At 33.6% G+C, this 16,580-nt stretch overlaps 1 protein-coding gene across 1 annotated transcript in view; it reads left to right on the top strand.

Moving 5' to 3' along the window:
- Positions 1–16,580, top strand: part of LOC134840738 (uncharacterized) — a gene marked incomplete in the record, with an annotated part of 30,071 nt that overhangs the window by 1,849 nt on the left and 11,642 nt on the right. The window contains 1 exon segment of the mRNA XM_063856756.1: positions 2,136–2,277. Within this exon segment, the coding sequence (XP_063712826.1) occupies positions 2,136–2,277 (142 nt within the window).

Genomic DNA, 16,580 nt, shown 5'->3' with positions numbered 1-16,580 from the left:
CCTAGGACAAAATTTTACAACCGAAAGAAAACATAACTACTCCACTTAACTTGTTTAAGTTTTTTCTAATTGGTTTTAAAATTTCTTTTAAAATTTCAGTCTTCGATTTTTCAGTATGGTTTGATTTGAATTCTGTTGTCTTCTGTTTCTTTACCAATAAAAAGAACCGAAGCTTGCTGGTGATGACAAAAAAGTTGCCAAATCAATTTAGATTTTTGTTTAATCTTTCCTCACATTCATCACAGCTTTCTATCTTCTCCCGTTTTTATCTAGTCAATCCCAACGAAAAGTGTAAAGATGTATGCTTTGTTAGTTATATTACAGCCAGGATGAAACTGGGAATTTTTTTTTCCTTTTTCTGATTTTCATTGTCCTAGGTTTGAATGAACACAAAGGTGCACAATATTCAGACCGTTTATCAACTGGAAACTGTCAGGTAAAATGCAAAAAATCACAATCAGAACAAAGAGGAGATAGCAATTCTTCTCTTCAGTTTTGACCACTGAGAACAGTCAAAACAGAACCTAATCTATCAAGCCTATGCCAAATTGCATTCTTGACTCGATGATAATGATGAGAACTACCAAATTCAAGACAACGAGTAGCAATTGGATCAAGTTGTTTATAATATCAATGACAAGAAAGTGGAACAAAAAACGCTGAAAAAAATTGAAGGAAATGAATGATTCCAACGGTTTCATTTCAACTTTTATGCTTCTTTTTCAAATACCTATTTCTCGGTTTACAAACCTTTTTTGATGCCAATTTAAAGTTAAAAATCGAGCAACAGTTGATCTAAAGAAGGGGTAAGTTGTAGTATTGCAAATACTACACGGACATAAAAGACTATTGTTTCAATTGCTTACTTAAGATTATAGTGGACTGTTTTCCTTTTTAAACTTGTCAACCCTTGAAATCTTAGTTTGATTTTCTCATTCTTTCAAGATTGAATTCTTTTTTAAATATCCGGTTTTTTAAAAATAACTATTTTGTCGGATGTCAAAAAGAAACTGTGTCGCCATACAGACTGACCGTTAAAAATGTCTGCCTTGAAAAGCAGGCAATAAATCGATAAGCACCCGGTCCTTTTGCAGCTTAATAAAAACCCAAAGAAGTAGAACTACTACAATTAAAAAACAGGCTTTTTAATCAGTAAAAAACACAAAAAATGAGATTATTGAAAACTTTCTAAAGACCGGAAGATAAAACAGATTTTAGATGAAACAAAGGCTGTGAAGATTAGAGGTAGACAAAAATACTTTGAAGCTTTCTTGCATTAAGACTGAACCGTTCGAACATCTTCATGTTTTTTATTCTCATTCTCTTTACTACTCGCTCAGTCGAGCTAACATTTCACTATATAATTAATTTTAATTTTTTTAATAAAAATTTATTAAGATAACATCTCAAGAATTTTTCTAGTTTCCGGAAAAAAAATCAGCAACACAGATCTAGAAGAGCTGATCTCCCAATACTCGGAGAGACAATAAACATATAAATCAAAAAGCTATCTAGACGCGGACTATAGGCAAATGTAGTGTTAGTTTGATTAAAAAAACTATGTATTGACCCCATACCTATTGGTACTATAGACAGTTATTCATTAATTTTTCCATTATTATTTTTTAACTATCCATTATTTTATCATACTTTTTTCTAACTTTGGTTTCTTCAATAACTTTTGTCGCTACACTTGACAATTTTAGATGACACTTTTAGCAATAGGGTAAATTACTAAAAAGACAAAAGAGGCTCTACGAATGCACCTGTGCCTCTTAGTAAACAGTCCTTTCAAGTCTGTTCTTATTACGGCTTTTTTTCTAATGTGTTTTGGAATTCAGTTCCCTTCCAATTCTACTGTCCAAAAAAACGGGGAAAAAATTTTCAGCGAAACAATAAGATTGAGTGTTCTTTTTTTTCAAATTTATTTACCCTAAAAACTGCAGTATGATGGCCCTGGGTCAGTTTAACAAGAAGGGATTTTTTAAAATAAGTACACGAAAGGAACCCGTTAGATATTGAGGTTTTCGGCTTCGTGAGATGAGCTTGGTAGAAGCCCTTCTTATGATAAGACGGAATTATTATCAGCTTAATGGATTGATTGATTAACATGTTTTTTGCTGATTTCCAGCCAGTATTTCTGCTTGACGGGGTGGTACTCTAATCGTGCGCCAGTTAAGAGAAAAGAGCGCTTAGGAGATTACTTCCTTTTCTGGGAGATGTCCATAGAAGTGTTCAGGTCCTACAACTGGTTCTCATTCTACGACAAGGAAAAAGGTTTCATTTTAGATTTCAAGGCAATACGAACTAACCCCATGTATAGATCTATAGATTTGAACAAATTTCTCGGACAACTTAAATTTTTGTGATTTTGAACTTGAGGGTGTGAAATGGCAATGAGTTTGCTATCAAGTTTTCAATAATGCTCTCGAATTGTCAGAAGATCAATGCAAAACGATTGGGTTTTTTCAGAGACGTCCAATTATGATTGATTTCAATTACAGAATGATTACAATCTAGCATGCAATTTTCAGAACAAAATATGCTTAAATAACTAACAAAAAGACAAACGCGAAACTTCGAAGAACGAAACAGGCCGGAGAAGCTTTAGCCCTCAAAGTCAAAATTCTTTGAAAAGTCTGAGACGTTTTCCAATAAATTTGTTGAAAAGTATTTAGTTAATACCAAACTTTCGGCATTATTGATGGCCATAAGCAACGTAATTGGTCAAAAACGGCAAAACGCTGACTTTTAGGTCAACAGCTTTATTTTGACAGTTCTTACGATCTGAAATGAGTAAAATGAGCAGTTTTTGATTATTTACCTTCTGAGTTAGGACCGAGTTGGTTAACTCATAGAGTAATTTCGGATAGGGTACACCGTCTGCTCGTCACGCTATCTTATTTTCGGCCGGATAGATTCGTGCAACTTCTTAGTCTAATACCGATCCTAATCTTACTCTTATACTATCTAGTCTCAGGTTGTTTAACTAGTCTCTGCTAGGCTCAATAGATCTAGGGTATACTGGTTTATTGCGGTTGCTGAAGTGCTCGGGAGAGTCCAACTAATTTCTAAGTTAAATTCAAATCTCTCTGGTGCTGAAATTACAAGTAACTTCAGCACTTACAAATAAGTGGGTTGTTAGTTAGATGGATCATGATTGGTTAATATTAAATACTTTACATTGGTAAAATATCTAAATTATCCAATCATAAAATGTAGTCTAGATCAGGTTCCACCCATCCGGGTTTTACAGAGTTTTTTAGAATAGTTCTTCTGCAATTCGAAGGATGGATGATGGACGTTGGTGTTTGGCGAACATCTTATTTCTTCTGTTTCCTCTTTGTTAAAGAAGTTCCAGGAAGCTGGAGTTAGAGACATAAGACGTTGTGTCTTCTAGTGACAACGACTAAGTCTTTGCAACAAACTCAAATCTGATTTCAGAATGGTTTGCTATGTCAGGTTTTTCTGTTCTGCGTGGAGAACTTCTTTTGTGTCTGATCTAATTTGGGAATGGCGTGGAGATTGTGCGTGGAGGGGATGCCTGGTTACTCGGATCTGTACGTATACTTGAACATCGAGGTGGTCATTGGTCTAGTTCAATGAAGTCCTTTTCTGCGAAGTCAAGTCGTACTCTAAATCCTTTGAGTTGTGATTGTGAGTGGCATATCGATTGTGGTTGGCCATTCTCTCTCGAGCGTAGTGGGGTCGTTTTGTCTTTAGATGTTCGTCCTTGGTGTTGTATTCTGATCTATGTATTGCATAATGTAATTTACATTTTATAAAACATTTATTAGTTTAATATTTTTTAATTATGATTTTAGTTAGTTGTTTTCACAAAAGCTTTTTGTTTTAGTTCGGTTATTTTGAAGAGTTACTCACACTTGAGTAGCTCTTATTAAAAATAGAGGTGTGGTCACAAAGCGTGGATGTAGCGCGGTGGGTTAGGCCGGCTATAGAGCATGCTCAGGACGTCCTTCCTGGTGGGTTAGGCCAGGAGTGGGAGTATGATTTCATGCGGTTTTTGTGAGGGGTCCTGTTATGTGACAACGTTTTATGTTGGGTTTGTTGTGGTTTTTCTTATGTCTTGTTGGTTATGTCCTTTTTCCAAAAAGCAAATTGTTCGTGGTATGGGTTTGTCTTTCGACTTTTTTGTGTTTTATTATTTCTTTTTTAGACTTTATAATAGTCTTCAAAAGAATAAATTATCCAGTTTTAAACTGGGTTAATCCGGTTTGGGTACCGTTGGTTTCCTTTTCTTAGTCATGCTGTTATTCTATGATTTGTGGTATTTAGTAAGCTGCGTTGGTTAGTTTTGTTTAGTATATGATTCCTTTCCAACCGGGTTAAAGGAAAGTTTGAAACATGTTATTATATGTTAGAGTTGTTGAGTGTGAAAACTTGAAACTGAAATTCATTATTTTAAACAATTCTTCGTGGGCGAGCTGTGCGAGTGTGGATAGAATTTCTGTGCGAATAAATGAGAATATCAAAAGGTTAGTACTGCATTTGCATTTTATTAATTTACTGCATAGAATTTGTAAATTTACTGCTAGTTATGGGGGAATTTTAAGTTACAAATTTTCATCATAATTAGATTTACTGCTTGTGGGGAAAATTTTAGAAATGAATTTACTGCATTGGTATTAAATTTATAAATTTATAAGTGTAAGAGATTAATAGAATTGTTGAAATCTGTTTGATGAAATTTGCGATCTTTATTTGTTTTTTGTGGTTTTTGTAGGTGATCGTCGGATGAAGGCTAAAAATCTAAGGAAAACATGGATAAAGTATGGTGAGTTTTTTAATATTTTATTAGTTAGTAATATTCATTTAATTCATACTTACCTGTTAGTCGTCGGGGAAAAAACCATGGGGGAAGATGTCGTGAATTAGTTCGGAATTTGTTAGTAGTTTAGCTAAGATGCGGATGATATTTTTAGTCTGAAGCAGTGGCCAAAGCAATTGAAGTGCCTTAATAGTGGTTAGTTCTTCAGTGCCAACTGCAAACTCATAAGGTGTGTTTTGGATTAGATTATATAATTTGTGATTGAATTTAGTGTTGTGGATGAATTCTAAAATTGGGATTTCTATAGGTTGTACAAACTCGTGCGGGATAAGGAAGGGTCGGGATTCTTCGGCGTTGAAGGTCTTGGTGATGGGACAGAAGATGTACATTTGGGTTATGGGATCATAATTGCGAAGAATACCATGAAGGTTAGTATCTTTAATGCAATATGTGAAATTTAGGAAAAATGGTGAAGTGTATTTGGAATTAATGAATTGAAAGCGATGGTGTGGTTGTCTAGAGGGTGTGTGTAGGTCAAAGTGATTTTGGATGAAGCGATAATAACTATATGTGTGGGTTTGTTTAGTGCGCAACATAATATCGTGTGAGCAGTGTAAATCTCTTTCGTGTGGTGCAAGGAAATGAAAGGTTAGTGAAAATATTTGGAAGCGTTCTTTAAAACTTTCGTATGCTTGTGTGTCTGTTAGTGCTTCTGAAATAATGTGATCAAACTTTCGGTCAAAGATGTTTAGTGTAAATATATATGGTGTCTTGATGAAAAATTTCTCGGTAATTTGTGGATTAGCGAAGCGATCGTCGTCTAAGAATTGATCTTGGTTAGCTCTGATGATCTTGTGATCATAGTATTCGAGTGTATATTCGTTAGCTCTAGGTGCAGTGTGTGTTTTTAGTGATTTTTTATATCCAACGTAAGTAAATTGTCTAGCGGTTATTGGTGTAGTGAGTCGATATAGCATGTCCGTATTTCGCTCTATATCGATGTGAGTGTTAGATAAAGGTAAGCAAAGAGGGTTAGTAAAATGATAATATGAGGTCCAAGAGAGAGTGGGCATTAAAACGTATTCATCTACAAAGTTGCGTGTTTCGTTAGTGTCGTGGGGGGTGTTTAAGGTGTATTGTGGGAATGAGGGTAAGGTGATGGCTAAAAATTCTTTTGTGTTAGTATGCTTGGGGTGGTTGATGTATTCACGGGCTGTTCCTGGTTTTGCTGGGAAAGGATGGTTGGGGAACTTTCTTTTAAAAGTGCGGTAAGCTCTATTAGTGTTGAGTGAAGATTCAGTTGATGTGGATGATGGTGCTAATGATTCAGTATAATTTGAAGAGGGTGTAGGGGTAGGGGGGTTGGATGAATTTATTGTGGAGGAGATTTGGTTTATGGTTGGGGTATTAAGGTGGTAGGGTTGTTGTTGAAGGGTAATAAAATTATCTAGCTCTGGGGAGATTCGGGGGGTGTCTGGAGAATGAGATGATTGGTCAGAATGGTATGAGGAGTAGGTTGGGGTAACTTGGGAAGCATAAGAGGGTGTGGGAGTGATTGGGTCAGGGTTATTGGATAATATGGGTTGAAAAGGGGGTTGAGAAAAATTAGAAGAATTATGAAAATGATTTGATGGGGATGGTTCTGAGTCGGCAAATTCATCGGGGGTTTCAATATTCGGGTTATTGAGTTGTGAGATGGAATATAAAACTGAGATGTGTGAATTAGTGTCGGAATTCATGCCTGATGTTACATTACTAGATGGAAAATCGGGTGGCGGAAAAGCAAAAAGTGGTATTATTGGGATTGGAGAGGTAAGATTGGTTGGGTGGGAATTTGATCGGTGTAGTGATCCAAGTTGGCGGCTCATCGTGGGCTAAAAAAATGATTTTTTTGAGACTGAAAAGCGGTGGTATGGGGTTGTTCAATAATTTGTTCATAAGTATTATCATCTTGTGACTGGTGTGTCATTATATGTTGAATGGGACTTTGTGATGTGGTGAGTCGAAAATTTGGATTATGTGTGATGGCTAAATTTCGAAAATTTCGTGGGACTAGGGATAGTGGATGGTTATTTGGTAGGGGTGGTAATTGTGGTGCCGTTGGCGTTATGTCTACATTGTTATGTTCTTCGTCGTATGTATTTTGTCGTGTTGCTATTTTTGTGTTATATTCTTTTATTTGTGCGTCTAAAAGAATTTTGTTTATAGATGTAGAAAAGATTCCAAAAAATCCTGCAAAGAGTATGCGTGCTACGCTTGCTTGTCTGTTTACTTGTGTGTGTATAGCACATGTGTTGTAGATTCCTTTTAAAAGTGAGAAAAGAAATCGAATAAAGTTAAACATTGCGTATAAAATAGTCAATTTTTCTAAGATGTAGTAGGGCCATCCTAGAAAATCGAGGATCTCATTTTTGAGTGTAACAAAGCTAAAAATGTTAATTGGTGATATATCTTGGGGACGGTATTTTTCACCGTTTAGATATATATAATCTTTAATGTCTTTAAAATATCCGCTATAGTCTTGCGTGTAGATATCGGCAAATCCTGCGGTTTCTGCAAGTTTGCGTAAATTTTGGTCTATTGATTGTCTTTGTATAGTGTCCATTTGTGTTAATAATTCTTGGAATTGTTGTGTTCTAATGTGATGTTGAATATCTGATTTTGAATAGATTCCTATTGATTGTAAGTCTATATTTGGGTTTCGAGCAATAGCGCGAATGCTTTCTGGTGAAAATTTTTTGAGTGATTGCATTAATGTGGGATATGGAGTGAGAAGATAATATTTATTTTCATCAGGGTTTAGTTGTACTACATTGTGGCTGTTTTCTGATCCACATGGGACTGCGGTATCCCAGAAATAGGTTCTTCGTGAAAGTGTATCCACGAAATGTACTTTATTCTTATAAAAGATAGGGATTCTTTTATAACATCGTTTATCTTCAAAAACGTATAGTGGTGATACTTTTTTAGTACAAGTATAAAACCATAAGATGTTTCCTTCATAGTCTAAAAAATTTGATCTATTTCCAGATAATAAGTATCCTGCATAGGGTATTTTTAATACTGCTAGTGCAAGTGATTGTAATATTTGTGTTCGTTCTAATTCGCATAGTTGGTGTAGTGTTTCTAATTCGGAGAGTGACATTTCTTGAAAAATTCGGCTAATTGTATAATCTAGTTTCATATCTAAATGAATATCATAGTGGATATTACCGAAATATGTAGTATTCATTAGTGATAATTCTTGTAAGCGTGTGCTTCTGGTGTCATGGGGTTTTAGATGTCCACCAGGTTGTCCGTTGCTTTTTTCAAAATTAACTGGTATATAGGATGTTCCTTCGTTTGGAGGATGACCTGTGGCATATGGGTCGATTTTTACTTTTCCAGTGGTCATGTCGAATCCTTTTTCGTATTCAACTAATATTTCAGAGTATTGTGTTCTGTGAAGTGGATTCCTGTATTTACATGCAAGTTCTGTTTCTTGATATATTTGAAAACGTGTCAATTTATTTTCTATATTGTCTATGTTTCTAAAATTAGAACTTAGTTTTCGTGATGGATGGACTTGTTCATATGGAATTGATTGTATAAAATATTTTTCGTGAAATTTTATCATACGAGCGTGTATTTTTGCTACTTGAAATGTTGTACATGTATCTTCGGGGAACCAAACAATGGTTGCTTGTGTTCTCGTTGTAGGGTCGCAATAACCTTGATCATTTTTACAAGGTAATCGGATTCCTTGATAGATCATTGTATTATCTGATAAATCTCGTGTTAGTTGTATTTTTTCGAGTTGTATTTTCCAATCGAAAAACATTATTTCTTGGTATCCTTTATTTTTTGTGTCTGCTTTGCAGTTTGATGGGTCATTTATACCAATGTGTGGTATCCAATGTTTATCGTGTAGGTCATAGGTTAATCGTCCGTGTGCGCCGTTATATGGGTATTTTTCGTCTAGTTTTATATGTCCTTGGTGTCTTTCAAGTTGTGATTGATGTACAGAGTCTGAAAAAACTTGAAAATTAACTAACTTTCTTGCGGAGTTTTTATTTTGTGTGATGTTTAGTCTAAGTAGTTCACTTTTACAATCGTCGGGATTGAGATGTAAAAGACGTTCTATATTACTCTGATAGAATGATTCATGGTCAAGTCGGTTTTTGTTTCCGTTCGAGACTTGTGAACAATGTACTTTCTTTTCGGAAAATGTTGCTGTGAATTTATAACCTGTAACTGTTGTTGCTCGGGCTTTTGAATAGAGTGTTGCTATTACATCTGTGGTTTCTATAGCTTGTGGTTCTGTTTCACATTGTGATACTTGATTTATTGCATATTTATGTAGTGTTTTTTGTTCATTTTCTTCACAATCGTAATGTGTTACTAATAAATCTTGTGGTCCTGTACGAGGGGAAGGGTTTATGTTTTGATTTGAGATTACTAGAAAAAGGAGTTGGAGAAAAATTAATAATTTTAGAATATACATGTGTATGATAATCCTGAGTATGGATTATAAAATGTAATGTAGCCAATTGTGTTTTTGGTATATCTGTCGTATTTGTATATTACTTCAGTAGTTATAAACGGTGGTGGTAGTGATTGAGCTGTTATGTTAGGTGGATTTAATGGGTAGGGATGTTGGGTAATATTATTTAACTTAACTGTGATTTCAAACTTTAATTGTAAACTGTTTTGTTGGAGTATTTGAATATTGTGATCACGGATATAGTTGTGAATATCTTGGCGATATTGTAATCTATTAAGTGCCCAGTTATGAAGGCGGTTACTTTCTTGATGTTGTCCAAATAATGGTGGAGGTGCTGTAAATGTATTCCAATCTAGTCTTAAAGGAATATTTATTGATGATTGTTCTCGATATCTGGCGTCGAGATTATTTGGAAAATTTAAGTTAAAAGGTGGTGGTGAAATCTGGCTTATTGATGGTGTTGATGGTAGTGATAATGTTTCTGGTAGTGATGAGGATGTTGTTGTATCCGTAGAAATATCTATTGGATTATTGACTAAATTTAATTCACCTTGTGTAAATGAATGTGTTGTCCAATATGGTAGTCGTGATGCCTGGTTTGGGGGGTTAAAGGGATTTTCACGTATTTGTTCAGATGTTGGTGTTGAACCTAAGTAATCTGATGGTAGGCTTGAGGTGCTACGTTGTGAAAGAAGCGTAGGGGTTTCTGGTAATATACCAATGGGGTTTTCTGGAGTGTTTTGTGATGGGGATTGAGGTATATCAAAATGAACTCGGGGAGTTTGAAAATTTCTGTTTCGTCGAGGATGTATAATTTGTCTATTTATTTCGACTGTATTTTGGTTTTGACTAGGATTTCTTATTCTACTTAGTTCTTGTGGTAGTGTTGGGTATAGGTTATATGTTGGTTCGCTTAGAGGTGCTTGTCGTTGAACTGGTTCTAGTGGTTCTGATAAACGAGCATGTCGTTCTTCAAAAGTGTATGGATTGTCTTGAAAAGAAATTCGTGTAGATGTTTGAGGATTTTGAGTAATTGAAGGTGGTGTTTGGTTATCTTGGGATGATGTCGGTGAAAACTGATTCTGTGACTGTTGGGTAGCAATTTTTGATGGATTTTTGAATTGTTACTTTAGTGGGAAGGTTTATGTTTATTATAATATTCTTCCAAAAAAAGAATTAGAAGGATTGTTGCTAGGGCAAATGTGAAGATTGCTTTCTTTATGCATTTACATATTGTCAAAATGAGGGATGATAAGAATGCTATGAAAATTACAAACAATAAAAAAATATCAGTTCTACTGAAAATTTTTCGTATCATTTAGACAAGTTATATGAATCGTACCTGTGGATGTAATCAAGGGTTTTGGAAAGTTGGAGGAATAGTTCGAGTATAGTGTAGAAAATTAAAAAAATGTTACAAAAAATGATTAGGATTATTAGAAAAGATTCAAGTATATCAAAAAGAAATATTATAAAGGTTTCAAGTATTGTAAAAAAATGTTTAAAATTTATGAGTATTTGAGTAACTGATTGAGAGAAGAGCATTTAAGAAATGATCTCTTGGTCGAATATTTTTTGCTGTTTGAGGCGATTTTCTAGTGTGGTCGGATTATTTATTAGTTTTTTGACAAGTGGGTTGAGTTCTGTAAAAAATTGTTGGGGGCAATTTTCATGGTGATCGGGAGGTCTTCTTTGTCTTTATTTTCATTTGTCAAATGATCTGGGGTATTTTTGAGATTTTTATACTTTAGGCTAAATAAAATGTTAATTTTGTTACTTTAGGCTAAGTTAACAAATTTGTTTTGGGGGTATTCGTGGTCTGAGTTGGGGAAATATTGTTGATCTTTGGGTTATTAGATAAGGGAGGGGTACGGTATTATGGTGATATTTATTTTAGTTGTCAAGTTGGAGTGGTTTGCTTATTTTTGACCTGGAGGTCGTAAAGTTATAGTTATAGATGTGCCTGGAGTTCTATATGATTCGTCTAATTGGTCTTAGTTTGAGTTAGAGAAAGTGACGGATTGGATGAATCCTATTGGTCTATTTTGAACTAGAATTATTACGTACTTGTCAGCATGTTATTTTGAAAAATGTAAATGAAAAATGTTTCGAAGGTTTCAAGATAGTGAAGTATAATGTTAAAATTACTTTTGAAATTCCACTTTCTTTAAAATTTTAGATTGGGGGATGAATATTTTATAGTTTTTACGTGGTTGATTTCGGAGTCTTGTTGTTTTTCTATTTTCTGATTTGTCGATTTGTTCTTGGGGTATTATTTGTTCGGTCATTTTTCTATTTTTTCTTTGTTTTGGCGATTCTTTATGGTTTTGTGTATTGTTTTTGGTGGCGATTGGTTTTGTGTTTTGATTTTCGGTGGGGTTATCATTTTGTTCTGTGTTTTTCAGATGTGGTTCATTTTGAATGATTTTTAATCCTGTGAAAGAATATAGTTGAGTTAATTCGCGGAGTGCGTATTCTTTTGGGTAATAAGGTAATAGGTTGTTTCGATGTTGAACGATTTCTTTTTTGTTTGAGTCGGTAATTTTATATGTGACATCAGTGGGTCTTGCAATTATTTGGTATGGTCCTTTTCGAAGGGGTTGTAATTTTTTAGAAATTCCTTTTTGAGTATTAAAATTAGGTATTAAAACAAATGTTCCAATTTTTAATTCGGAGGCTGGTGTAAAACGTGAATTGATTTGTTCATTAATGTTTTGTCTTTGTAATAACTTTTTTGTTATTTTTTGATAAATTTCATTGTGTTTTTTATCTCTATTTAGAATCCATTCGGTGTGTGTACCGGAGGCTAGTTTAAGAATTTGTGGGTGATGAAAATGATCTTCATCGTGCGTATGTAAAGGTAGGTTATAACAAATTGAGTCTTTATTTGGTTGACAATAACCTTGTGCGTTTTTATGAGAATTTGCTGTAAACATTATTGGTTTGCGTGGCTTTTGGTTAAAAACCATTTCGTATGGTGACATTCCTAAAGTTGTCGTAATTTGTGAATTATACGCTAAGGGAAATAATTTTACATCTGCTGACCATTCGGTATATTTTGTATCATTTCCGTTGATGATACATCTAAGATATTCTTGTAATGAACGGTTCATACCTTCGACTAAGCCGTTTGTCCAAGGTGCATGAGATGTACGTGGTTTGTGTTTAATGTTATATAAATGACATAGTGTGATAATTTCATTATTTATGAATTCTGTACCGTTGTCTGTAACTAAAATTTCTGGTAGTCCGAATTTTGCTATCCAGTGTTCATAGAGTGTTGTGTAAGCGTAATAAGCGTTACAATGTGGTACTGGGTTAAGTGCTACATAATGTGTAAATGCGTCAACAATTACCATAATGTAGGAGTTTCCTTCGGATGAGGGTGAAATTGGTCCTTTGGTATCAAATGAGATACGATGATTAAAGTACAAATTTTGTCCTTTAAAATCTTGTTTTTGTGCTATTTGTTTTTGATTTGGGTAAGGTTTATTTAGTTGACATACTATACAATCATTGCATAGTACTTTTATCCAAATTGGTGCATTTGGGAAGTAAAAATTTTGTATAAAATTTGAATATGTTTTTTCTGATCCAGAGTGTCCTTTAATATTTTGTGTATGTGAAATATTAAAAGCTATAAGAATCATACTTAAAGGGAGACAGGGAACTGTAGATTCATTCAGGTTATACTCTAAAAGGTCTGTATTTTCGTTAATTGTTGTGTTGTTAAATTTGCGAAAGTATCGGAGGAGTGTTTTGTTTCCTAGAATGGTTGAATCTGCCTTGACAGGTTTAGTTTTATATTTGTGCCATGATTTTAGTTGTCTAATTATCGGGTCAAGATTTTGATATTGTTTCAGTGTTGAAATTGTAATCGTTTCTGTTGGAGGGAGAAAAATGTTTTCAATTTCGAATTTAGATAAGGGTATTGTATCAAGTGGGTCGTGAAGGTCAAAAACTTGATTTATTGTGTATTTTGAATCATTTGTTTGTGGTCCTGATAAATTTATTTTATCAGTTAAATCTTCTTTTTCAATTAGTGGAAAATGGTCTTTTTTAGGCGGGTGTTGTTTTGTTCGTTTTTGTTGGGTGTTATTTTTTATCCATTGAGAATATGGGATTGGTTTGAAAGTTGATGTTCCAAGTAGATCAACTTCATAATGATTATTTTGACAATCTAAATAAAGTGGGAAATGTTGTAAATTATTTATTTGTGATTGTTCAATATCAGTTTTTACTGCATATTTGCATTCCAATCGGGGTGATGTTTCGTTTTCTGCAAGGTAGAATTTTATGTTTTTGGGTATTTCAACTGTTGTTTTTCGTGTAAGTAATTCAGGTGGTGTATTTCGACTTAAGGTGTCTGGTAATGCAAGATTTTTTCCTGCAGTCCAAACTATATGTAAGTTTGGAAATTTCATTAGAATTAGTTGAAATCTGTAAACTCGGTGGTTTGGGTTAGATTTTTGTGTAAAGAGAAAGATGATTGGTTTATGGTCTGTGAATAGAACTGTTGGATGTTTTGATCCAAGTATCAGAAATTCATATTCTGTCAGTGTATATATTATGGCTGTACATTCTCTCATTAGAGTTGAGAGTCGTAGCTCTGCTTGAGTGAATAATCGAGAATTTGCTGATATGAGGTTCATTTTATTTGTACCATTATGTGATTGTAATAGTGCTGCACCGATGCCAAAGTTCGAAGCATCGCACATTGCATAAAATGGTTGATTTGAATCTGGAATTGTGTTTGAAATTTGTTCAGTTAAAAGTTTCTTTATTTCTTCAAATCGTGTTTGATGTTCTGTGTTCCATTCAAAATTATTTTGTTGTCTAAGGATGTTATAAAATGGTCGTAGATATAATTGCATTTTATAAACATATTTACTTAAAAAGTTTAACATTCCAAGAAATTCTTGGATTTTCTTTTTTTTTGTTGGTGGTTGAAGTTTTTGAATAGCGTCAATGCGTGATTTCAATGGAGTGATTGTTTTTCTTTCTATATTATGTCCTAAGAATTTAACTCTTGTCAAAAAGAAGTGTGATTTATCGGGGGCGGCCTTCAGATTTTCGTTCTGAAGTATTTGGTGATATTTTTCTAAAACATTGAACATCTCGTCTTTTGTTTGTGATTGCATAAAAACATCGTCTAAATAGGTGATTGCGTTTTTCTTGAGTATTAGTGGTCTAAAAATTTTGCTCATAAAAGCTGAAAATGCTGCTGGTCCTATGGATATTCCATAGAATAAGCGGTTGAATTCATATTGTTGGTTTCCGATAACAAATTGTGTTAAACGTCGTGATTGTTCATCTAGTGGCATTTGATTGTATGCACTATTCATATCGGCGGTTGTAAAGTATTTGCCGTTTATTTTTGTTAAGATAACTTGTATTGGTTCAATGGGCCAATTACATTTTGATTCATCTATAAGTGAATTGAGGTATCTAGCATCGAGAACGATTTTTAATGATTCTCCTTTAGCTAGAATGATAACAGGGTTGATAAATGTGTTGCCTTTTGGTTGTTCTTCTTTGTTTACTGGTGATATAATGTTGTATTGTTCTAAAATGTCGAGTAATCTGTTCACTTTATCATGTAAGTGAATTGGTACTTTACTTGCTCTCTGTTTTTTGAAAACTGCGTCTGGTTTTAACGGGAGATGTAGTGATGAACTGATTTTTCCAACATCGAATTTTGATGTTGCATAGACTGATGAATATTCAATTAGCTGTTTGGCTAACTTTTCGAATTCGTCTTGTGTTATTTGTGAATGTTGGAAATTAAACATTGTTAAAAATTTCTGTTGGTCCTCTGTGTAGTTACTTATGTTGAATGTAGGTTTGAAATATGGAGTTTTTGTGAAATAATCCGTATTTCTGTTTTCGTTACTTATTATATTATTTATAGATAATTCTTCATTAAGAATTGTAGATTGGCAAATATCTAGTAATTGGAGTATATTATTTACGCGATAGGCTTTTTCGTGTATTGGTGATATTGTAGCGTTGGTTTCACAATATCCTAAAAGTCCTAAAGGTAATGTTACTTGGTAAGGTGTGTTGTTATAGACATGTAAGGAAATGATATCGGAATTCGAATTTTTCAAATATTTTATGGATGAGATTGTGATTTTGAAAAATTTGTGAATAGGTTTGAATTCAAATTCTGACATATAAAATTGTTGTTTGTTTTGTTCTTTATCATATTGGTGAACTTGTTTGATTGAAAAATTATAGATATTTCCTGATAGTGGTTTTAGGTGTTTCCTTTGTTGGTTAAATATCGGGTAGAATTTTGAAAAGAATGGTGGTTGTTTATTTAATCTTTGAAAAAATGTTAAGGATGTTTCTTTTGTTTTTGTATATTTATCTTTGATTAATATTTTACTATTTAGGATGTTAATTGTTGGTATATACTTCGAAATAAATGGTATTCCAATGATATTATATTTAATGTCAGTGATATGGAATATTTGTTTAAATGGCTTATTTAAAATTTTGCTTTGTTCCATTGTTCTGGTGGGGAGGAGAAATAATTGGATTTTTCCGTAGTTTATCAATGTTGATCCTTGTGCTGTTGCTAACTTACTGGAGGTTTCAAGAGGTGTTAGCTTTGGGTGTAAAGTTTTTATTTCATTCCATGTGGGGATGTTTATTATGTTTGATTCTGCTCCTGAATCAATTAAAAAATCTATTTCAAGGTCTGGTGGTTGAAATTCTTTATTTCTTGGGCTTTCTAAGAGAAATGGTATTGTCCAAATTTTTTCTTTGGGTTGTTCTTTTTGTATATTTTGATAAATGTGGTTTGTATTCAAGCATTTTGTTTTGGTATTTTTATTGGTTTGATTTGTAGTGTTAATCTCATTTGTTTCTTGCGTCGTTGGTGTGGAATTTATGGGTGTAGTGTAATAATTTTGAAGAAATTCTGATTGATTTTCATATATGTGTGATGAAAAGGGTTGTTCATATATGACAGATTCATAGTCATTTTCGACTTTTATCATATTGATAGAAAGAGTGTTTTCAGTATCACTTTCTGAATCTGATGATGTACAGTTTATTTGATTGAGTTGTAACGTATCAGTTACTGTGTCATCAATACCTGGAGGGTCTGATGTTGTTTCTGGATTAGATTGTACTTGATTGATTTGTCTTTGATGTTTAGGTGTACTACTTCTGTGGCGATTATTAGAATTATTATAGTTATTATTATTCCGGTGTGGTGATTGGGAATAATTTCTATAACGATTATTATAACTTGAGTGTCGATTTTGTGAATTATTTCGCGATCTGTTTTGGTAATTA

Source organism: Symsagittifera roscoffensis, chromosome 1 (genome assembly GCF_963678635.1).
Source record: "Symsagittifera roscoffensis chromosome 1, txSymRosc1.1, whole genome shotgun sequence".
NCBI classification, from domain to species: domain Eukaryota; kingdom Metazoa; phylum Xenacoelomorpha; order Acoela; family Convolutidae; genus Symsagittifera; species Symsagittifera roscoffensis.
This window is presented reverse-complemented; position numbering and strand designations above follow the sequence as displayed.